This window comes from Psilocybe cubensis, chromosome 1, assembly GCF_017499595.1.
Source record: "Psilocybe cubensis strain MGC-MH-2018 chromosome 1, whole genome shotgun sequence".
NCBI lineage: Eukaryota > Fungi > Basidiomycota > Agaricomycetes > Agaricales > Agrocybaceae > Psilocybe > Psilocybe cubensis.
In genome coordinates this window covers 4,574,804-4,597,126 of record NC_062999.1, presented here as the reverse complement: position 1 = coordinate 4,597,126, position 22,323 = coordinate 4,574,804, and the positions used below count along the sequence as shown (strand labels likewise).

General features: G+C 46.9%; 8 protein-coding genes across 8 annotated transcripts; 3 read left to right on the top strand and 5 right to left on the bottom strand.

The window, feature by feature from the left end:
- Window positions 1-667: 667 nt before the first annotated feature.
- Window positions 668-1,799, top strand: JR316_0001535 (uncharacterized protein; the record flags this gene model as incomplete). Its single annotated transcript, XM_047887338.1, has 2 exons — window positions 668-1,181; window positions 1,246-1,799. 2 exons carry the CDS (start codon window positions 668-670, stop codon window positions 1,797-1,799), a joined length of 1,068 nt encoding a protein of 355 aa, XP_047755084.1.
- Window positions 1,800-2,610: 811 nt separating this feature from the next.
- On the bottom strand, window positions 2,611-5,055 carry JR316_0001534 (Cytochrome P450 monooxygenase 88; the record flags this gene model as incomplete). The annotated part of the gene is made up of 11 exons (XM_047887337.1): window positions 2,611-2,803; window positions 2,951-3,073; window positions 3,136-3,182; window positions 3,240-3,274; window positions 3,332-3,418; window positions 3,520-3,748; window positions 3,807-3,927; window positions 3,972-4,124; window positions 4,289-4,414; window positions 4,488-4,721; window positions 4,889-5,055. 11 exons carry the CDS (start codon window positions 5,053-5,055, stop codon window positions 2,611-2,613), a joined length of 1,515 nt encoding a protein of 504 aa, XP_047755083.1.
- A 1,358-nt stretch (window positions 5,056-6,413) lies between these two features.
- On the top strand, window positions 6,414-8,337 carry JR316_0001533 (uncharacterized protein; the record flags this gene model as incomplete). Its single annotated transcript, XM_047887336.1, has 6 exons — window positions 6,414-6,489; window positions 6,675-6,976; window positions 7,046-7,381; window positions 7,436-7,531; window positions 7,626-8,165; window positions 8,245-8,337. The coding sequence occupies 6 exons, from the start codon at window positions 6,414-6,416 to the stop codon at window positions 8,335-8,337; spliced, it is 1,443 nt and encodes a 480-aa protein (XP_047755082.1).
- Window positions 8,338-9,738: 1,401 nt separating this feature from the next.
- JR316_0001532 (Dual specificity protein phosphatase 23) lies at window positions 9,739-10,488 on the bottom strand (the record flags this gene model as incomplete). Its single annotated transcript, XM_047887335.1, has 1 exon — window positions 9,739-10,488. One exon carries the CDS (start codon window positions 10,486-10,488, stop codon window positions 9,739-9,741), a length of 750 nt encoding a protein of 249 aa, XP_047755081.1.
- A 1,986-nt stretch (window positions 10,489-12,474) lies between these two features.
- JR316_0001531 (uncharacterized protein) lies at window positions 12,475-13,620 on the bottom strand (the record flags this gene model as incomplete). The annotated part of the gene is given in 5 exon segments (XM_047887334.1): window positions 12,475-13,175; window positions 13,192-13,204; window positions 13,323-13,374; window positions 13,443-13,567; window positions 13,603-13,620. 5 exon segments carry the CDS (start codon window positions 13,618-13,620, stop codon window positions 12,475-12,477), a joined length of 909 nt encoding a protein of 302 aa, XP_047755080.1.
- A 2,160-nt stretch (window positions 13,621-15,780) lies between these two features.
- Window positions 15,781-18,453, top strand: JR316_0001530 (uncharacterized protein; the record flags this gene model as incomplete). Its single annotated transcript, XM_047887333.1, has 2 exons — window positions 15,781-17,098; window positions 17,774-18,453. The coding sequence occupies 2 exons, from the start codon at window positions 15,781-15,783 to the stop codon at window positions 18,451-18,453; spliced, it is 1,998 nt and encodes a 665-aa protein (XP_047755079.1).
- Window positions 18,454-18,555: 102 nt separating this feature from the next.
- On the bottom strand, window positions 18,556-19,975 carry JR316_0001529 (Ketoreductase azaE; the record flags this gene model as incomplete). The annotated part of the gene is made up of 7 exons (XM_047887332.1): window positions 18,556-18,785; window positions 18,838-19,036; window positions 19,157-19,227; window positions 19,281-19,462; window positions 19,516-19,576; window positions 19,626-19,713; window positions 19,766-19,975. 7 exons carry the CDS (start codon window positions 19,973-19,975, stop codon window positions 18,556-18,558), a joined length of 1,041 nt encoding a protein of 346 aa, XP_047755078.1.
- Window positions 19,976-21,101: 1,126 nt separating this feature from the next.
- JR316_0001528 (uncharacterized protein) lies at window positions 21,102-22,094 on the bottom strand (the record flags this gene model as incomplete). The annotated part of the gene is made up of 1 exon (XM_047887331.1): window positions 21,102-22,094. One exon carries the CDS (start codon window positions 22,092-22,094, stop codon window positions 21,102-21,104), a length of 993 nt encoding a protein of 330 aa, XP_047755077.1.
- Between the last annotated feature and the right edge of the window lie 229 nt (window positions 22,095-22,323).

Below are 22,323 nucleotides of genomic sequence, written 5' to 3'. Positions count from 1 at the left end.
ACTGAACACTAATCGTCGCAATGAAGAAGATTTCGAGTCTATACAACGACGCTTTGCTTCAGAGTTCATTTGGGACTGGCCGGCAAAAGTAGAAGCCGTCTATTTCCGATGCGCCAAGATGATTTCGGCAGCTTTGCGGAACATAGCAACGGTTTTACGCTGCCATACTGTACTTTTGACGAGTAACAAAAATCAAAACAATACACGCTCTTCTCCTCCCACCCTGATGTACTTTCCTATCCCGCCATTCCTTTAAGGTCTCTGTGCACATTCCTATCTGTCTTTTCTCGTTTCTTGAACGCGCGTTGTCGACATGGGCCTCTCTGTGCTTGATGATAGGGATCCTTCGATTGACTATTCGATTGGTTGGAATAAGGCTGGGTCGTCTTTGGAATTTAATAGAACGACCACTTGGAGCATCGTTGCTGGTACAACAGCTAAAGTGACGTTCCGAGGTGCGCCACCACATTTATAAACCAACCGGGCTATGAAATGAAAAATTGCAATAGGTACAGGCATTGGGGTGTATGGAACCATCAGTGCGAAACAACGCCGGTCAGTTCCCCCTGTGTCGGGATACAGCATCGATGGCGGCTCAGAGGTCCAGTTCACGCCCACACAGGCGGCCAAGCCTCAATATAGCCAGCTGTTCTTCCAGTCGCCTTCGATGTCTGACGGGACTCATACCTTGACCATAACCAACAAACTTGCTGCGACTGACCCGTTCTTCCTTGATTTTTTATTTGTTTTGGACGCAGATCCCGATTCGACAGTGACTGGCGGGTTACCTACGCTTTCTTCAGCTATCCCAGGGTCATCGACGAGCAGTAGTACAACTGCGTCGTCAACTTCTGTGTCATCCTCCTCCTCTTCTTCTTCTTCTTCGTCCGTAAGCTCGACCAGTACCACCGCAAGCTCTACCACCTCTGAATTCCAAACAAACACAATCACTGTGACTTCAACCCCACCCCCACCCTCGGCGTCGACTATTGCAGACAGTGCTAACAACAACGCAGGAGATGTCGGCGCTGCTAAAAAGTCGAACGCGGGTGCTATTGTCGGCGGGGTGATTGCTGGGATCGTTGTGTTAGCGTTCCTCGTGTTTGGTCTATTTTACTGGAACCGAAAACGTCAGCGGCGTCACTCATTCTTAGATTACAAGGCTGCAGGATCACAAAGTTGTGAGTTAACTCTTCTAGCGGATTTCTTGACATTGTGCTAACTACGGTCTTATCGTAATTGTAGATTGGAACCGGCCGCTTGAGGCAGCAGCTACTCCCTCATCGGCACCTCCTCCTCAGACGACCGAGCCTTTCACACCCACCCCTCCCCGCGCACCTATGATGACGCGCAACGACACCGCATCGTCGCTCAGCGTCTCAACTTATGGACAACCCCAAACTGCCTACACTCAGGGCTACTCTCAAGCTCAGACACCAGGATATGGCAGCCAAGGTTACACACCAGCACCGGCAGGGTACATGCCTCCCACACCCGGACCGGATTACTACGAATCGTCGGACCTCGCATACGCTGTGAACCCTGGCCCACCGTCCGCTGGACCGGGCTACGGATACGGCCAGGGCATCGGGCAAGGCGCTGGATACGGACAGGGATACACTGACTCGCGAGAGAGCGACATCTACGCTGCACCGCAGGTCCAACCTGCCCAGGGATACGGCGGTACGGGTGGGTATATCCCACCTTCGCAGCTACTGCAGCATAACGCGGGGAACAGCAGTGGATATTATTCTGCCCAGAACCAGCCGGGACAACGCGCTAGGACACGGCTCGATTGATCGAAATCGTCTTAACTGCGTCCATTTGTTTCGGTCCATCTGCATCAGGTCCTGCAAGAAACGACACTCAAACACTTCAACTCAGCTTCAACTCCTGATTGATTGATTGTGGCACTAATCATGATACCCCCGCATCCTGGAGAACAATCTGCCACCACGGCACTTTGTCAGAAAGCGTGTTTTATTGCTTTGATTTTATTTTATTTTTCTCTAAGCGCTAGACGTGCATCTTTAGTAGTTTTCTTTCATTGAATTTCTTTTGCATATGTTGGAAGAATTTGTATGTAGGCATTGCTTTCTGTTGTTCATATGTACTACTGTACACAAAATGAATTGTCAGAAATACGTATGGAGTGTTTCATTATTGCCCGCCAGCTTATTTATCATGCCAGCAATGTTAAGACAGGCGGCGACAGGAGGGGAAGAATCTCCTATTGCGCCGCACTTTGTATTCCGCTGCGCTCAGGTATTCACGTATTTGTCTGGCCAACAGGTCAGCCTGCTCACCAATTACTCCGCGTTCATTACAATTCCGAAGTACATTGGCATCCAATCGAAGAAATAATTATCTCAATGTTCCCGCATTGTGCGTAAAAAACTGCGAATGAAATTAAGGTACGCTTCTGGTTAATTACTGGTATTCTGGTATTAATAGGTCCATCTAGATAGAAATACAACTGGGATCTGCATTACTGCGATCCACAAAAAGATGCACAATATAGCGTCACAGACATCAAAATCAGTTCAGCGAGGTACAAACCAGGCAACGAAAAACCCGAGCATCAGGAATGGGGGATGGTACCGGGGGAACTCAAAGACCATAATCTTCAAATAGCTCCTTCGTAGCCTCCATTGAGCTCGCGATGCGGGGTTCAAAAATGACTTTGAAAGGCAATGGGTGAGTGTTGGCGGACTCGGTGAACGCCAATGGATCAATCGGGGAGGAGGGGTCGGAGGAAATTTTAAACGCCCACTGTATTAGAGCTGCGTTCACAAATATCGATCTGCATACGAGGAGAGGAAAGGTCAGCCTATAGAAAATTTACAGTTGGGTCCGGATAACTTACACAGTAGCCATGTGCTGCCCTGGGCATACCCTACATTAATTGTGGTCAGAACATTTGTGTGCTTGGGCAGAATGGAATACTTACCGTCTACCGAAGCCGAACGAATAGGATTTCAGATCGTCCCTCAGCTTTCCTCCCTCTGTCAACCACCTCTGTGGATTGAATGTTTCGGGATCAGGGAAAAACTCTGGATCACGTCCAACAGACCTTTACAGTTGCAAGACCAATAAGATCACGCAAAATTATTTCAAGCGTCAAACAAGGCATACCAAACATTTCCAATAACGCTCGCGCCTTTTGGAATCACGTAGTTCCCCTGTGAAAGCATTAGATAAGTGTTTTTGCTGAAGCTCAAATTAAGAATTGCACAAACCCAAACTATGTCTTTGATTGCCTTGTGCGCAAACCCTTATACGTGAAATGGGTCAGAAAGTCGTAACTAAATGAGGGGGATATATTACACACCTCCAGCGCTAACAGGTCGCCATCTAACCGACTCCAGTACGAATGCCATTGTCTGAGGAAGCATCTCCTGATCCGCAATCGTTGGTGCTGAGAACGACAGAAACAAAGTTAGTAAAAGAATATGTGAGGTTATTCATAAAATTCCAAAAAGCAAAAAAGCATGAAATGAAAGCGTTAAAAAGACTTACGCCGTGACCTTCCAACAACGGCGTCTAGCTCTTCTTGAACACGTTTGTGGGCTTCGGGATGGCATGCAGCTGCCAGTACTGTGACACTGATCGCCGACGCGGTTGTGTCTGACCCAGCACCGAACATGCTTCCCGCCAGGTATGCCATCTCGTCATCCGAGAGGTCGAGCTCCTTCTGTCTCTCCAGGAGATACTTGCCAAACGAAGGCAAAACCTCTTCTCCGCGTTCCTATTAATGTAATGAATAAGCGAAAGTTTATAAGACAACAGAAGTGATAGATATGCACCATTTTCATTTTAACTTCATATATCTGACTCTTGAATAAGTTCAGCTCCTCTTTGTGACCGTCTTGGAGCTCCTTGAGGTACCCTGGCACGTATCTATTCGGCATTCCACGACGGGTCAGCCTTTTCTCAAATTGACGTGAGATTAAAATGGACGTCATACGGACCTCAAAAATGGATAGGCATCGACCTTCCACATTCCAGGACGCAGGTTATTACCCAGTCGCGTCAGGCAGCGGTTGACAGCTTGAATATCGGGATCTTCGTAAGATTTGGCCTGTTTTCCATACGCAAGCGCCATAACTACAGCAGCGGAATATCTGATATATTCATATCCGAAAGTGAACGCGTTGTTTCCATCACAGTTGTGTGGTAGGTGGCAGAGGGTATGATGTAAGATCGATGTAAGATATAGCGTTGTGGGATGAATGATGATTCAAATTGTGAGACATGTCGACAATGAGTTATAATACAATACACGTACCGTTTAGCGTGATCTTGGTGCCGGTGAGGCTCGTCTATAATGTCCATGATGTGCTGCTTTGCATTGCGCATTAACGTAGGTGCGTAATTCGAAACAATCTTAGGTTGGAGGTGGGCATGAAGGGCCCTACAAACGCAATGAAACGGTAGCTTTAGAATCTCAGGTCGGAAATGGAAGCTCTTCGGGCATATCAACGCACCTGCGCATCTTTTTGAACCGTTCCCCGGCTGGAGTCAGTAACATCCTCATCCCCCCGGAAAGCGTCTCCCCTGCAGCGATGCTCAGCGGCCGATCGACGGTCGCGGCCCCCTCTTTCTCTAGTATATCAATAGCGGCTTGCATGCGCCCTATGACAATGATAGTGTTGAATCCTTGGCGAAGTGTGAAGACGGGCCCGTATTCTTGGGTCCAAGTTTCAAAGTGTCGGTAGGCGCTATGTGAAGCGAAAAAAATAGTACATGACATGCGCACGTGGAATGCGGGGAGCGGGGTATGGGTTATATTGGGGAATATTGGAGCATTTTGTGGTGAAAGTGGTGAACAGATATAGTCTAACAGTAAGAATGGTCTCAGGACTGAACGAATATGTGATGCACGTACAAAGCTTTAGGTATAGAATTGCCAAAGATCAAGTTCCCCGGAGGACCTGGTGGAAGAGGCAGTTTTGAAGAGCGCGTCAGTCGATGGTGGATGAATGCGAGGAGGGTCAAGCACAATGCCGCCATCGCGATGGTTTGGGGTTGCATAGCTATCTGTACCAGCGACATCGTGGTTGAACGCTGGGAGAGGGGTCGTATACAGTTAGAGAGAGAGAGAGCGACAATGGACAATAGTGATAGTGAAGGTGAAGGTTATCGTGGTCTGAAGTGAAGACGACGGGGGTATTGTGTGGAATGGAGCCTAGAGATAACCAGACGATGAAGAGGGAAGATCCGTACACGAAAAGACCCTTTTGTATCGAGGGAGAATGAATGGGAAATATGGATATATGGCCGGTCACGCGTGGAAGCCGTGGTTCTGCGTACGCTGGAAGCGGACGTCATGTTTAGGTATTGCTATTAGTGATGATAAGGGACACTGAACAGGAAATAAATCGGGGGTGGGACAAGACTCGGAAGAGCAACTAAGACAAGTTCCGGCAGCGCATTTACTGGACAGAAATCGGGGGCCCCACACGACTTTACGGATCCCAAAAAGGCCTAAACAGGCAATAAAACACGGTGTACCGAATATCGAGCTGCCGTAGATATTGAAGGGATTGATTCTGTTAAAATGTTTAAGCAGAAGACTGGATAAAAATAATGGTCCATGTACACAGACACGGTGTCAAGATTCCGCAGGAGCAACGAGCTTTTTAAGCAGGTGTGTCAACAGGCAAATCGGTCGGGGATCAAGCAACGATAAACTACCAAAGGCCGCCGTACGTAGTCAATGCCTGCATTAGACAGTATGACGGCTTGCACAGAGCGCGTGTCCTCCTGTCCTTGCCCATCGGACGCGCACGGGAATGTTTTGATGGCTGAGAAAAATCGAAAATTGGCGAAAGCGCATCACCATTCCTAAACATTGTTGAGCCTCGTGGGCGCTAAGAAGGAGGTCTTCGAATCACATTGCTAATAGTTGCGTCGGTTAGTCTATAAGAGGACCCTGAAATGACGATAATTATGGTGGGTGGCAATCTCACCGTTCATAATCTTCCTCGACACATGCATATTGCTTAGGGGTGCTGATAGGTTTATTGGTTATTGGTATCCATTTACTATCCTTTCCGCAACACCTCCACAAAGATTAAGAACTCGAACACATACAAAGCAAACCAACCGTAACGCGATGAGCAAAACACGGCCGACGACTAAGCTGGTAACCGAAAAACACGCTATAAATGAACTGAACGTATTGTAAATCGAGATGGTCACCTTTAATTCTAGATTCTGAGGGTTCCCCGATGAAAATCCTCAATTGAGAAATGTTTGTGCAAAGACTATAGGGAAACTCCAGCAGGAAAAAAAAAAAGATGCAGACAGGGGCCATTTGAAGTTCCGACTGAATCTCCGCTCGAAGCAGATCCAGGGTGCCCAGCCCAGCAGTTATTTTAAATTTGCAATTGTTCCACGACAAGTCCTCGATGGACAACCTCCACAATTCGGACAAGAACTCGACGAAGGACCGCGGATATCACAAAACCTCACATTCTGGTAGTGGTAAGTATGCTCTCCATTTTGGCTGACCCGAACGTTGCTCATTCTTAGCCTCATCCTCATGCAACTCCTAAACGAACGCACACGACCCGTATCCCGATTCGCTGGGTGCCAACGTCCACCCGTTTTGGCTGAAATGGCCCCCATCATTTGCTCTGGGCTTGCTCCTTACCCATGTGTATGAGAAGACACGCGTCTCGGGCAATTCGAAGACCATCGCCAGGATGCGCTGAACGCCTCAGATCTCACGGCGAATCCTGAACGAGAGAGGCGGAGGGACTACCAAAGCCGTCACCAGCATTCCAGGGAGAAGGAGTCCTACTTGTATTCGTCTTCCTCTCGAGGTTCGCGAGATGCTGTGGCCACGTCATGGCGTGACCGGGACCGGGACCACGACCACGATCAGAAACCAAAACACGAGCGCAGTCGCTCACGTACACGGAATCATCATCATTCTCACCATTCGCGTCGAGATGATCATAAATCAGAGGTGGGCTCTACTTCTATGTTTCTAAAACGACGCAACTTCTCATTAAAACTGGTTTTTACTCTGTTTTAGCATTTCTCAAGCCGCCATGCGCAAGAGGAATCACAGTATAACAACAAGGGAGAAGAAGATAGATGTGTCAGAGGAAAGGAAACGGATTTCCCTCGAGATTCTTCACATACGCGTGATATAGACTCTTCGGGCCGCAAGCATATACACAGGTCGTCACCAGTGCGCCATCGAGACATGCACCGGGAGGAACCGCATTCTATAGGTCAAGAGCACAATCATGATCGACATCGCAGTCGAAAAGAATACCAGGATGTTGAAGAAGAAACACGTGGTGGTCAGGCCAAGGAAAGAAGGGAAGAGGAACACTCTTTATCGAGGCATCGTTATCGTCACGAAGTAAGTAGACTTTTTATGTTTAAGCGTATTGCTGACACGTAAACCATATATCAGAGTTCCACTCATTCCCATTCCCATTCATATCGAAGAGGAAATTATAATGAAGAAGATGACCGACATATTTCATACTCCAAGAATCACAGGGACATGGTACGTGTTCATAGATTCACAAATAATTAAGGGACGCTAATCTTCGAAGGTGTACGTTAAATGCACTCTAACTCCTGTACGCATGTATACATAGGCAGAAGGAATGATTACCCCCTCCGAACATGAGCGCGAGGGTGACCAAGGTCGTCACCGCCGTCGTGACAGGAGCAACGAACGAGAACGCCGGTCTCACTCGCACTCCCGTTCTCGCGTCGACGAAGTTTCTTACCGCGATAGCTCGCGTCCGCAGAAGGACGAGCATCGCCGGGGACGCTCGCCCACTCGTTCCTCTGCGTCTGTTTCCTCGCGTTCGGCTTCATCTTCCTCCTCTTCGTCTTCCTCGACTTCATCGTCGGACGATCATTCGCATTCGCGTCGCCATGGGTCTTCATCGCGACACCGCAGTCACTCGAAAAGGCACCGCTCGCACTCTCACTCGCATTCTCACAGAGATAGGGACGGTGAGAAAGAACGAGAGAAAGATAAGCATAAGCGCAAGCGAAGGGACCGCTCGGATTCGCGTGATCGCAAGAGAAGGAAGCGCAAGGATAAGGAAAAAGATAAGGAGAGGAAGCATAAGAAAGAGAAGAAGGAGAAAGATGAAGAGAGGCGCAGCGTTTTGACTGGTAAAAGGGTACGCACTTTCGCGTTTGTTAATTATGATATGCCACGGGCATGTTTTCTGACCTTTTTTTTTTTCTTTGGGTGAATAGATCAAGCTTAAAGTGAAGAAGGACAAAACCGATCGAGAGAGGGATGTTAACAGGCAGGATTTGTTGATGTTCCTCAATTCTACGTTCAGTTGAGCTAGGATTCCTCAACTCTTGCTTCACCACGGACGGCATTCTCGACCCAATACAATTACTCCTGGACCAGACGAATTTTTACTCTCCAATGGACTGGAACAAAGCTGTTGAGTAGATTTATCTTCGTCAGTGGCCTTGACGACTTGCAAAATAGCTTTCTTGTTGCTTTCTATACGGCCCACTTTCAGCATCAAGCGTGTCAATAAAAATTTACCTTTCCACCACCTCATTTCATTCCGTGTTCATATTTCGATTTCATGGGAGATATCAGCAAAATGACACTATTCCAGGAGTCAATGAAAGGGCCTTTGCTTCAAGCTTCATTTCTTTAGCGAAGGCCAGCATGGTGCCTTGAGTTTGACTCCGTTGCTAACGGCGGTTCCGTTGCCACGGACGTTTGCAACTTTGTTGTTTTCACCGCTTTTCAATTGCCTCTGACATCAGGTGCAGAGGACCCAACCTGGTCCATACTGAATTTTGATACAATAACGAAACAGTCGAGTCTCTTCACCCCAATGCAATGAAATTTCCTGAGTGTATTTTCAGAATGCAAAACATATGGTTCATCAAGAGGTCGGAGAGATCGGTGTTCGTATTTTTTTTTTCTTGACAAAAGTATAGGCATACTTCACTCACGTCAAAACTGTTGCTCCAACCCTCACGTCGTTCCCTCGGCCCCAAGTACAGGGATACATGACGCCCGACCCACATATGTCGTGCAGTCTAAAAATCGGTACTCGTCTCTGAGTGATTCCTAAGTAACAACATATCTGAACTCCGTTTTCCTGGACATAGATACCTTACCGCTCTTACCGAAGGCATTCCGAATGCCAAATCATCCAAAAACGCGAAGGAACCTCGATGGCATCATCATCAATTACGGCTGGCACTGAAAAGGCTATTTTTACCAGTTTATAGACAGGTGCTGCCAAAAATAAATGACCCAAAAGTACTATGGATGCATGAAAATGATCTCGTCAAACTCGTACTCCTCCCCACATAATGATGCAAATTGATGTCATAAAATCTCATAATAAGGTGCAAGAAAAAAAAACAAGCAGGAACCATAGATATGTGGGTAAGTAGTATACAATGCAGTAAAATGTCGTCAACCCAATCCGATGATGTAAATCTAAGAAAGATGAGGAAAGCGCGTCCATGCAGGTATGTCGCGATCCGCAGAGCCTGTAAGAAACCGAGAAAGCAATGAAAACAAGACGAGAAAAAGTCCATGACAAGCAAAAGGTGTGGGTAAGGTAAGGGTAAAGTCTGCCAGAGAACTTTAGCTTGGTATGGGCAGTGATGATGGATAGCAATGCAGAGAAAACATGACTGCACAATGAGTCAGTCAGTCTAAGTGCGGGCGGAACAAATACAGTACATACACACCAGGATCACGGATCATGCATCCTCGCTCTCGAGCTCCAATGTAGCGTGTAGTTGTTTCGGTGATGGATGGAACTTTGCAACAAAGTCGAATTGCGCCCCCGTTTCTGGGCTGTGGGGGTAGCGTTTGCATTTCTCCACAGTCTTCCATTCCCTCGCAATAATGGCTAGCGCCTCTTTGCCATCCCTCGCTATACCACTTTCTACGAGCCAGCACCCAATCACCATGCCCGTGCGGCCGATCCCTCCCCGACAATGCACCGCGCTGATTCTACCGCGCTCCTGGTTGTCCCGGAGCGTATCTAACACGCGGTACATGTGGTTAATGCTTTCAGGAAGGCATCGGTCGCGGATTGCGAAACGGTGGTACTCGATAGTGGCGGGGTCGATTCCCAGGAGCGCGCTGCGCTGTGACAAGATAGACGAGTATGGTAGCAGCTCGCCGCACTCGGTGAGATCGATAAATGTGCGCACGCCAGCGCGCAGTAGCGCGTCGAGCTTGGGTTTGTTTGGGTTTTTAGGCGTCCATGGGTATTCGCATGCGAGGAGAAGGGGGGTGGCCCAGTACGAGTTGGGGATGGGGCGCGCACACACAGCGGTCAGAGGCCGTGGAATGTCTTCAATAAATAGCGCTTGTAGTTTGCGCTGTGAATGTTGGAGGTCGTCTGGGTGGTCTGACGCCGCCGCTGTCGACGTCGAAGCTGTGGGGCAGGTGGTTGTTTGGGGACTAGATGACCCTGGGCCGAGACGGTAATTTGAGGTCATTGTAGATTGAATTGGACTGAAAATGTAAGACAGCAAAGGTATGGATATATGGATATCGCTGTAGACTAGGCTTCGCTAGGAGAAATGGGCGGTTATATAGGTTGTGGTGGGTGCTAAAGAAAGAAAGTCGGTCGCAAGGCGCACACGACCTAAAACAAATGGGCACCGCAAGCACGTGTTGATACCAAAAGGCCCATTCTAAACGGGGCATCGCCCTCCGTCTTCCGTCGTCTGGAACATACAGATCTCGACTCTTGCCGCCACTCGCGATCATAACCGCCTGGATCGATGAAATGTTATCGCTACTAATCTCATCCTCTCAACTCTTGCTTCAGCAGGTGGTAAGCAACAATCCTACTCGAAAAGCAGTTTCGGAAAAAGGCCTTTTATCAATTCATCAAAGTTCCGTTCGGAGTTATCAGGCCCATCGTCCAAGACCAAGAGCTCATCTCAGCAGAAGAAATGACGCCAAGACAGGCGTTAAGAGCTCACTTACGGAAGTCGGAATGTTTTCTTTTCCTCCGCGACAGATTCATATTCCCAAAGGGAGGTTCGTCTGTGATAAAAGGCCAGCACTCCTGAATCCTAGAACCGAAGTGGCAATAAACTATGTTGACAAGCCTTATGGCTCTCGTGCGTCCAACTACAATGAAATGTTATCCCAATCTCATCACATCAAGGGTACTTCAATAGAGATTGCAGACTGTCTGTCAGGTCTGAACTAGGTATCCTCGTGGCATGGGTCGTCTCTTCTCTCCTCCGTGGTGCTCGTTGCGAACCCTCCAGGGTAATGGGCAATGGGCATTGTATCGATCATCGACCACGTTCTTCATAGCTGCGCGGCGCTATGCTTTAATTCAATTGTGGGGTTTTAATTGGCGAAACAGACATTGACGCTCGCTCATATCGATTGGCCAAATCACTCGAACGTTCACTTTCTCCGGGATGTCGTCGTTAATTACGGTTTCACCCCGTTTTCAACCCAGCGACGCCTCGATCTGGTCCAGGTGTGTAATCGTTATTTAAACAACGGATTAGTCCAGGATTAATCCTAGTCGTGCTGCTATTCATAGCCCTTCCCTGCGCACATGGCTACCAGCCGCGATAGGGACAGGGTGGAGTTCGCCGAAACGTGCTGTGCTGTGTGCATTCACCGTGTTCAGATTCTTCTCTCGCAAAGCCAAAATATACACGCTGACAAGTCTTCTGTTTGCGGTGCCAGACCTTGCAGAACTGCCATGGTTTGCTTGATTGATGCATGCCGTTGATTACCAGTACAGGAATGCAAGAACCTGATATGCTCTGAATCGGATTATAGATGGGTGGGCATTTTTTGAGCTTCTAGTGGCAATCATGACTTTCGTATTTGGGGTTCGTTAAATTTGACGCTCGCGTTTTTGGCAGCTCTTCACAAAACCATGAATACTATGGGACAGACAGCTGAGCGATTCTACTCTTGTAAAGAGAGGTATCTTCGTGTCTTTCTAAACTGGCGCCCGCCTTTAGCATCAAGACACTTTTGAACAAGACTAAGGGCGCGCTCAGGCTACTCATGTATAATTAACGAGATTTCACCAAGTCAAGAGTCGAGGTGCATCGTAAGGAGAATAGTCTGAGTCTAGACCGGGCCTGTAGTGATCCGCTAATGTCAAAGCGGAGTGATGGCAACTGTCACCGCATTCGTCGAGGCTCCAGCGCCCAGCCTTGGTACTCCAGACTTTAAACGTGACTTTTGAGTTCATTTTTATAACCTCATCGCAAGAATACCACGTTCGACATAGACTTACTGGTAATTTTATGTGCCATACAGCGATGGGAGAGCGAAGATATGTTGATGTTGGGGGCATATTATTTAACGTAGTATGACATCCGAAGAATAGCTTCAGTACCGCGCAATTGAAGATAAAGGAACGCACAGGTCATCATCATAATTCATTGTCAACATACAGTAATCCATAGTAGTAGTGTAAAAGTCAGCGGTGTTATCTAGCAGCGTCCGTCCTGTCGCATTTTGGAGAGCTCTCTGTCGGCTGCTAACCTTGCTTCGAGGAGATAACGGTCTACAGCGTCGGATGTGCTCGAAGAATAATGCGTCGAAGTTGGAACACCAAGACTGGAAGGAACCGGGGATTCGTGAGCGGAAGGGTACTGGATTGCATTAGAAGATCCTTTTGAAGAGTTGTATGGGAATGTTGGCGTAGTAGGCGTAACACGCAATGCTGCAGAAGGTGAGTTTATGTTCCTGGCGGCATCAGGATCATGTTGGACTTCAGGAAGATAAGTAAATGTAGAAGCGGCATGGGCAGGCTGCGACCCTCCAGGGAGCTGCTTATCTTCAAACATTCCAGTACTATTTGGACTTGGTGGTGGTAAAGGATTCGAAATATGAATAGTCTTTATGGCACCAAGTTGCTGTCGTTTCTGTTTTGATCTCCACCAAATGAAGAAGCCTACGAGGAGAAGAAGAATTGCGCCCATACTCGCTGAGACCCCCGCAATCAGGCCTACAGGAGTTTTATTTCCTTCGTTGTGAATAGGGGACGGTCCAGGGGAGACGCTGCTACTTGTTGAGAAACTTGTGGAAGATGAAGTTCTCGACGCGGTTGTGGAAGTCGTGGGTGTAACAATTACATCTGTTTCTTCACCATTGCAAAACCAGTCTCCTGTCGATGATTGGGTTGCTTTACCTACAAAAATGCATACGTCTCTGATTAGTCTAGGTTAGTTGTGTATATGGAATTCGTAATACTAACCGCTTAAGCAATAAACGAAAGCGAAATCGATATCCGTGTCTCCTTGGGATGTGACAAAGGATCCCTTACCACCACATACACCAGGATCCGGGTATGTGGTATTGCAGTAATATCCCCCTTGAAGTTAAGGTTTCTACAAAGGTGATATGTGAGAGAATAATGATGCTCACAATTGCAATCGTAATTTCCATTAATACACACTGCCCCCAATCCACTTCAAATTTCCCTGGTTCAGTTAACGCAGAGTAAATAAGCGAGACGACATCACCCTCCGCAAATCCCATTCTGGCATAATGGCGTATAATGTGGAACTTGAGAATGGTTAACTGTTGTTTCTATAAGGCACCAAAAACATGCGCACCGGTACTGTCTCCACCATATGCACAATTATCGTTTCCTAGAGAATCTACCACGCATGAGGCCCCAGGAAACCCACATCTTCCTACGCTTCCCAGCAACCTAGGATCTCTCACGCAGCTTCCCGAGGTGTATGGAAGCTTGTGTAGAGTCGCACTGGGGCCGAACAGTTTGGGACAGTCTTGAGCGGAAAGACTGCATTGAAGCTTTACCATAGTTCTGCAACGTAAAACGGATAGGAGGGATGAGAAGGGGGCCTCTGTTTGAAGTCACACATCCTCTTTAAATGCTATTCAACTTTGGACCGTGCCGCTGTCTACCCTTTACATCTAGTAAAGTCCTTGGCAGGGACCGAAATATAATTTAAAAGGCACAAACTTAACGAGGTTTGGCAGCTTGATGGACTTTTACGTTATAGCTGTGAGGTCGACTCTTCAATTTCTATAATGAAAATGACTCTCAATTTCACTGTATCGTACAGCTGTTCAATGTACACTTGTTGCGGTCAATCAAGCTTTGGTGCGCCTTCAATGCTCAAAAATAGTTCTAATTCGACGATCATAGGACTACCATTGAGGTATACGGGCTAGTAGAGATAACTATGATTAACTTGAGCTTTATTACACTCCTTACTGAGAACCTAACAGAATTTTTATGTATACATATATTGTCAAGATCCTAGAAAACCCCGTCGAAACCCACAAAAGTAGCGGTGCGACTACTTTGTACTAGAACCATCGTTGCCGTCCGCATAGCTTTCGGCTTTATTCAGGCTCCGAATGAAAATTTGACGCCGAAGCTTTCGTCACGTGACATAAACGATCAGGGGAAATCCAAGCCCAACCTTGAACTAAGCTACTTGATTCTTGGACATTGAGGTAGGCGAAAAGCTCTAAGCGATGATACACCGAATCACCTCAATAATTTGAACAGATTGCCCTGAATTTTTGAGACCTACGCTGTTTGATTAGCTTGACTCGCTACTCGGTGGAAGCCTCATATCAGGCTTGCGTGGCACCTACCTTCATACCGTCAGGTCAAGATAACACTATGCTTTGCAATGCTATGTTTCTCAGATCTCAGGTATCGCGTTATTTGATGTACTAGCACTCGCTTGTTAACCGGAAAAACCGGGCCAGAAAATGGACTAACTGTGCCTTCGACTAGCAGAACTCAAGTGACGAGGTGTAAGAGGTAGATCAAATCTGCCGATCTTCTCCAGTCTTATCCTCGATCATACATGAAAAAAGAGTCAAAGAGAGTCTACTACAAGCCCCAACCATCATTTTCACATTCCGATACTTGGGCCAGATACCCCTGTGAGCGTTATTCCCTGTCTGAGTGGACAACCATGCATGTGTTGCCGACAGTTATAATTTCCTGACCGCTACTTTAGGTACTCTGTGTCCAGTTTATCAGATTTGGCCTTGACCACCGTGGATAATGCCTTGAGGCTGAACACCTGGCTAGTCTGTGGGCATTTCTGCGAAGGCTGCGACCCATATTCGGAACAAAGTACCTCAATTTGTCTCTGAGTCCGGTGCTCGAAACCATGTTGCTATGTCACTATCTCTGCTCGAAGCCAGGAGAAATATGTATTTGCACCGCAAAAAATCACAGTAAAGTTCAGAGCATAATTACTTTCTTCGATCATCTAATCAGGAACAAAGCAATGTCCCCGAAACACAGTGGTACTATGCATAGCGGGATGCTTGGAAAGACATGCTTACGCCAGAGGTACGTGATGCTCATACAAAATAAGTCCATAACACACCACACAGCATGGATATATAAGGTGTGCTATACACCGAGATTGCCTTTCTCGTTTCGAATTGACATTCTGACTTCTGAAAGGACATCAGTCTCACGAAGTTGTATGTATTACGATACCTTCATCAATGCACATAGCTGAAATCCTGACCTGTAGACGCCGACATTCATGTCGATGCCGTCAACCTGATACTTAAAGCTCCTTCAAATGAAGATATTGTTGCTTGTCAGGGATTTCCTTCTCCTCTACACCCGTCGGATTATTGGAGCATTCCTTAACCAACCTCAGGCAAATTCCTGCCCTTCAAATAGCTCTGCGACGCCGGTTCAGTCCATGCATATCAACCAGCTTCCTCACGAACTTCTAGCCTACATTTTTCGCGCCTCCATCGACGATGCTACTATCAACACCATGCTCTTCTCCCGTATCACTCATGTATGTTCGCTATGGAGGAGTGTTGCATTAGCCAATGGTTTCTTGTGGTCGCGCATTACCCTTGTGCATCCAGTACACCCTCGGAGCCTCTCTTACGTCGCCACTTGGCTCACAAGGTCAAATCCTTATCCAATCGACCTAATTTTTGACCTCCGTGACCCAGAGTGGGACTGGAACGAAGATAACCATGTCATTCGTTGGCAAGAAATGGAAACAATTGTCCGACTTATCCTACCCCATGTCAAAAGGTGGAGGCTTGTCGAATTATTAACAGATACCTGGGCGCCCATTTTCACCTTCTTGTGGTATACTCGGGCGGTAGAATCTGCACCCATGCTTGAAACACTCTCACTTACTCGTTGCAACGCATACTATGCAGCACGGGGCCAAACCTTCGAGCCGTCTTCCCTCGCCGAACCGATGAAGCTTTTTGGGGGTATCGCTTTCGAGAGTTTAAGAAGCGTCACCTTGGTAGGTGTCCACATTGATTGGAACCAACCAACCCCTCGAAATCTGCGCAAGCTTGAGTTGAAATTCCAGGCTAGCAGTGTCATGCCATCATTGTCTCAATTTAACGCCATTGTCAACAATTGCCCGCATCTTTCCCATCTTGTGATCTATGGGTGGGGTCCCACACTTCCTGATTCATCCCCTCCAAGTATCGAAACCCGTGTTCGGATACAAAATCTCCAGACGTTATCACTGGGATTACTGGACGCGGACTACACAACGCAATTTCTATCTTTCCTGGACGTTCCTCTTCTCAAACATCTTATCCTGGAAGATGTGACGAGAGCAGTCAGTCCCAGCGAAACACCAGACGCAACCTCCCTGTTTAGATGGCTAAGTCGTAGCATTTCTAGCCATTCAGACAGAAAACATTACATCCCGACCTATCTTCCTTTGCCCTCACTCAAGTCATTGGAATTACGCGGTATATCCATTGGCAGAGAAGAATTAGTTCCTGTCTTCCGACAATTATCATCATTGACACATCTGGGGTTATACAACGTATCCGATGAAACAATCACCGCTTTGGGTGATCCTTGCGAAAATAACTCGCAGCATTCTTTACCCAATCTTCGAGAGCTTGTTTTCCAGGATGTGAATGCAGAAGTAGTGCTTGATGTTGTCACCCAACGCGCTTCCTTGGGCGCTGCGCTAGATCGTATTTCGCTTCGGTTTTGTTCCAGTCATCCCATTTCAACAAACTCAATAACATATCTACGACTCCTAAACGCTGGATTCGATATCTCAGGAAGTACTGGCAGCGAATCGACCGATTCGGATGACGGTGTATCCATCAATATGGGTTCACACTGACAAATTAGAATAGGCGGCTTGTAGTATATCCCAGTATATAGAGCTTTCGTAGTATGAGCGCGCTACTTCAGCTTCATTCTTCATCTCAGAACCTAATTTATTAGTTTGAAAGATATTTTTTTATCAGCTTGAGTGTCGTTCAAACGTTATATCTTTTCCAAAGCAAGCCTTTTCTGACACCTTGCGTCATGAGCCTGCGGGCCTCTATCGCAATCTGAGACCTTCCTCCTGTTTCAACAAATTGGAGCTGTTCGACGCACTGCTCTCCTTTCTCAATCACACTATCCTTCACTCACAGAAGCGTATGTCGGAAAAACCACCATCAGTGCCTGGTCAGCAATTAACCTATTATTTCATCATGCGTCCGCTTAACTCGATTCCTCGATCATTTTCACAATTTGGCTTTGTTCTTGTTGGAGATTGACAGAGTCGGCACTCAACTTGAAACAAAAAGCAAACCTGCTCTATATTCAAAGAAACTTCTCGAGCTCCTTTTCGCTGTACACGCACATCATAGATCATTTTCGAGACGCGCCACCGTCATTTCTTAGGGTTATTCACTGTAATCGTGCTGCATGTTGCATAGAACTTGGTGTGCCCCCCTCCTGCATCGCCATATCTGTCACATTTATTTATACTGTTTCAGGACTTTATCAAGAGGGGCTCAAGGACCTCCAGTGGGTGCTTCCAAATAGCGTTGAAGGTCGGCAATGTCCTGCTGAAGCTCCCGACGTCGATCAAAAGGCGCACTTTCGATTCGCTCTTTGTTTATTCGAGTTGAAACGTTTTGGAGAAGCCATCAAAAAGATGGACGAGTATCGCGAGGTAATTGGAGGCAAGCCCACTGCCGCTGAGAGGGAGCTACGCTCCAAAATCCTGCATGCCATCATGGATCGTGACCAAGGTCGATGCTTCCCAGCAACGGAACGTTCAGATGCCGTTCCTGGGCGGCTACTGCGGTATGAGGTCAAAGTTTTTAACAATGCACACGGAATCCTCTTTTTCGATGATATACCAGAAGCTCTGTGCTCGAAAAATCCTCCTGAGATCCCTTCGAGACTCTATGCCGTCAAATTGGTATCCAAATACCATAACGCGATACTGAAACAGAGGGATTGGCTTTGTTGGAACTGTCAAGCTCCGGCTATCAGCTTCATTCACTCGCCAGCACTCTACTTCCAGCTGAAGGAGCCCAAGGTCGTTGATTATGCCCAACCCATATGCGAGGATGGTGGTAATTGCGATATTTCTGCGAGGAACATGATGGCAGAGACAATGCGTCTTACAGCCACACTCAATCAGGCGACTGACTCTCTACAAAAATAATCTCATGACATTTTTTCTAATCGTTGGGGACACTATCCATAGGGAGTACTGAGGCATCCTAATATGCAGTCGAGTTCGACAAATTACATCAATGACATTCATCTATTTCTTTCCTACCAATCCATTCACCTCGTAGCCAGCCAAAGTGTTCTCGATTGTCTCTTCCAAAGTCTTATACTTGATTCCAAGAATATCTTCTGCTTTGGTTGTATTCGTGGTGATGAGAGGTTCACCTTGGACGTCTGGGTTGCCCCTTGGAAGAAGTCCGGAAGTGTAGTATTCTGGTTTCAGAGCAAAAACTGTATCGCGCATCTTTTGATAGCCAGAGGAGCCTTGAAGAACAGATGTAAAATGACGGCTCGGACAGAAGCCACTCGAACGTACCTGCTGAGAGCACAAATCTTTCTCCTCCTGCGGCCTCTTTCGTGATCGATAACATGTGAGCTTCGGCAACGTCGCGAACATCAACGTAGACAAATGTTCCGTTGACTCCTTCCTCATCTACCAAGTCGACAATATGGTTGTACCACATTTGATTGGAATGGGGTGCCTCGGCTGGGGTGCTGAAATCCTGGACTGGTCTCTGAACGAGTTTATCAGCAATTGACACGAGTTAAATACGAGTAAGCCTTACCCCAATAACCTATGTGGTGCATCGTTTTTATAAATATGAAACTCATGTCAGGGAGTAATCGCGACTTACAATAGAAGGATTGAGGACGACTAACTCCCATCCGATTTCCGGTTTGTTTTTCTCATAGATGTCCCAAGCGGCTAAAAGTAGAATTTTAATCATGAAAAAAGAAGTTTGTGCTTTAAATGCCTACCTCGCTCTGCTAACGTCTTAGAGGCCCAGTATTTAGTGATTTGCGGCGCGGCTTTCCCCAGTTGTTTGACCAATTGGACTATGTCATCTCCCCAGCTGTTTTCATTGAGAACAACAGGGCCAGTCATGATCGGAATCAAAGCTCCCATGGAAGATGTCAGGACAACACGTTTGACCTTTGTTCTATAATCGAGATTCAGCATCTGGGTATATATTGAGGTTGCTGTGTTACATACCCATATTTGAGGATACTATTAAAGATGCTTTCTGTTCCACCAAGGGCCGGTTTGATCACAGCTATGCAGGAGTATGAATAAATATAGCCAGGAAGACACGGATGATTTACCATCAGGATCTTCGGATTCAACGACCACCGGCGATGCTGAATGTACCACCGCATCAATGTCTTCGAGTGCTTTATCGAATGCACCTTCCTAAAAGGAGACCATTCATACCCGACGAAGATCGAAGTAAAGCGAGACGTACAACAATGATATCTGGGACTACGACCCACTCGAGCTTGTCGCCGTAGGTCGAAAAGATTTGTTTCAGTTTGTTACCCTTGTCTGCGGTGCGCACGGTTCCACGGACGATAAATCCGTGTTCTAGCAAGACGCGAACAATCCATAGGGCAAGGAAGCCGTTGGCTCCAGTTACGAGTACTTTGGAGTTGGAGTTGGTAGATACTGCAGGCATGGCGAAAATGAGGCTTGTTGATTGCAGTCAACACCATTCGCGGCGACTTTTATAGTACGCCAATACTTTCATGACTGATATAGGGATTACTATATCAAGGCGCGAAGTTATAATCCACAAGCCATGCCGAGAGAACACACCTGTCACCCGAGCTGCAAACATCCGTCAAAACACTAATCTATGAGACCTTGCTGCCCGATGGCCAGTATCTTTCCAACACGAATTGCTGTCCAGTATGTTTGGCTCTGTCATGAACCTGTAGAGAGTGAGTAAGCGTTCCACTCCATAATTGACAAATCATTGTGCACTGAGCATCAGACCGTTCAAGTTGAACGAACCATCTTGACCTGACAAATTTATAGAGACTATACTGTGCTGCTGCGAAACTGGGATGACCGGAATAAGGTGTATCCTAAGCAGGAGTACCGAATATGTAGAACTACATAGTAAATCTGGTAAAACACGGGCTATCGGAAGGAAATGCTACTGGCGACTCGGTAAACCGGAAATGGGTTGTTGTTGATTTCTATTGTGTTGCCATCCATCATGTAATATGTAATGTATTCTATATTTTATTCTCCGCCCAAACCGATTACCGAATCAATATAATCAAAGCAACATTGCTTTTTCGATCACCCAAAAATTCGAAATATGCCTGAAAACGTTGTAATCGAGGCTTAAAAACACTGTAATCGGGCCTGAAAATATGGTAACACTGGGGAAATAACACGATAAATTACCTCCCGTCTTTCTGTGCAAAAACACTAGGGAATAGCATGATGAATTGCCACCCAACTTTCCGTGCAAAGCACGGGGGCACTGCTAGTCCTTTACAAGTTCTATATTACATGCATATCTCATCGACTCAGCAGGCAATTGTTTGATTTTCATTCCTGTGCAAAAGCTATCAAAGGCTATGCTCAAACTTCAACTTGAACTGGCCTTCGAACTACACAGATAATTTTGCATTCACACTCAGGCTGCCACTCGATAAACATATCTTCCTTGTCGTCCAGCTCCCCCACCTACCAGATTGTCATTATCACCTACCTACTTAACTCAAATGAATATATTTTGAAAGAAATCGAAAATTTATAGCGTCACACATAGCTTGAAATGTAATGATTCATCGGCCGTTTCTTACTTGAACAGACTCTCCTTCGCCCATGGATACTTCGGTCATCTGAGGCCATATTCCAGGGTGGCGCCGCCATACCTCAAGAAGGCGCGAACCTCCACCAACACTATCCAAAACCAACCCATTCAATCCCGGAGTAGCATTCGTCAAGGGAACCACCATAGTGTCAATCAGCTTCACATTCCTCAGCGTCAATAACCGCATTTCCGAGAATACAAGCTCAGAATTACTCATGAGCATCCTTGTCAGTCCGTACATTGCATCTTCGCTCAGACCACATAGCTCGAGATCGTGAAGCGTGCGGTACGGAGTAAGCGTGAAAAAGAGCGCGTATATGTCTTGATGTTCGTTTTCTGGGCCAGCACAACGCAGCTCAGACAGACGCAGAGACGTCACGGAGGATGGGTGGTAGGTCAATATTTGGCGGACGTAAGGTATGCCACCTGGGATCGTGACTCGATGAAGGACGAGGGTGGTTACACGCGTTTTCATGAATATGTGAAAGTGGTTTTGGTAAGAGACGAACAGATCTGTCAGATATAGACGCTCGAGACTCCACCTAGGGAAGACAGCTACTTGTACGCCGTCGACGTATAGGTGTGTCAGATGAGGCGCAACAACACTGAGGTCAGGAGGAAATGTGGGCTGTTGGTGTCCATAGTCCGGAGGATCAGATACCACAGGTGAAGCCGATATGGTCTTGGCAAGGTGCAAACGAGATAATGGCGTGTATACAGAATTGTTGGAAGGTGACAAATTAAAGTCAAGAAAGAGGTCAAGGATGGTAGTAATGATGAATTCATCGCTTTCCACTCGCAATGACTGACATCTCCCAATGTGAGAAAACAGAACACGACGTATACTCTCTTCATAGCGCGTTTTTTGGATCCAGGATAGACCCAAACGAGCATCAGGGGGGGCAAACGTTATATCCAAATGCAACGGCGACTTGCCTGAGCGGGATAAAAAGGTTGAAGTCATTTCAGCTGCCTCGTGGTCGTGATAATCCTTGCTTAGGAAGGCCCTGTGACAGAGATAGATACCCGTCCAAAAATTTGGCATATCCACAGCGATGTATCTCCATGTTCTGCACACATGAGAGATGGCGATGCAGTGACGAAGGGTGCTTTTATAGGAAGGAAGAGCCACAGATTCGGTATGATAGAATAACGGTTGACCTCGGATTGGGGAGGTGTTAGGTGTTCTTCGA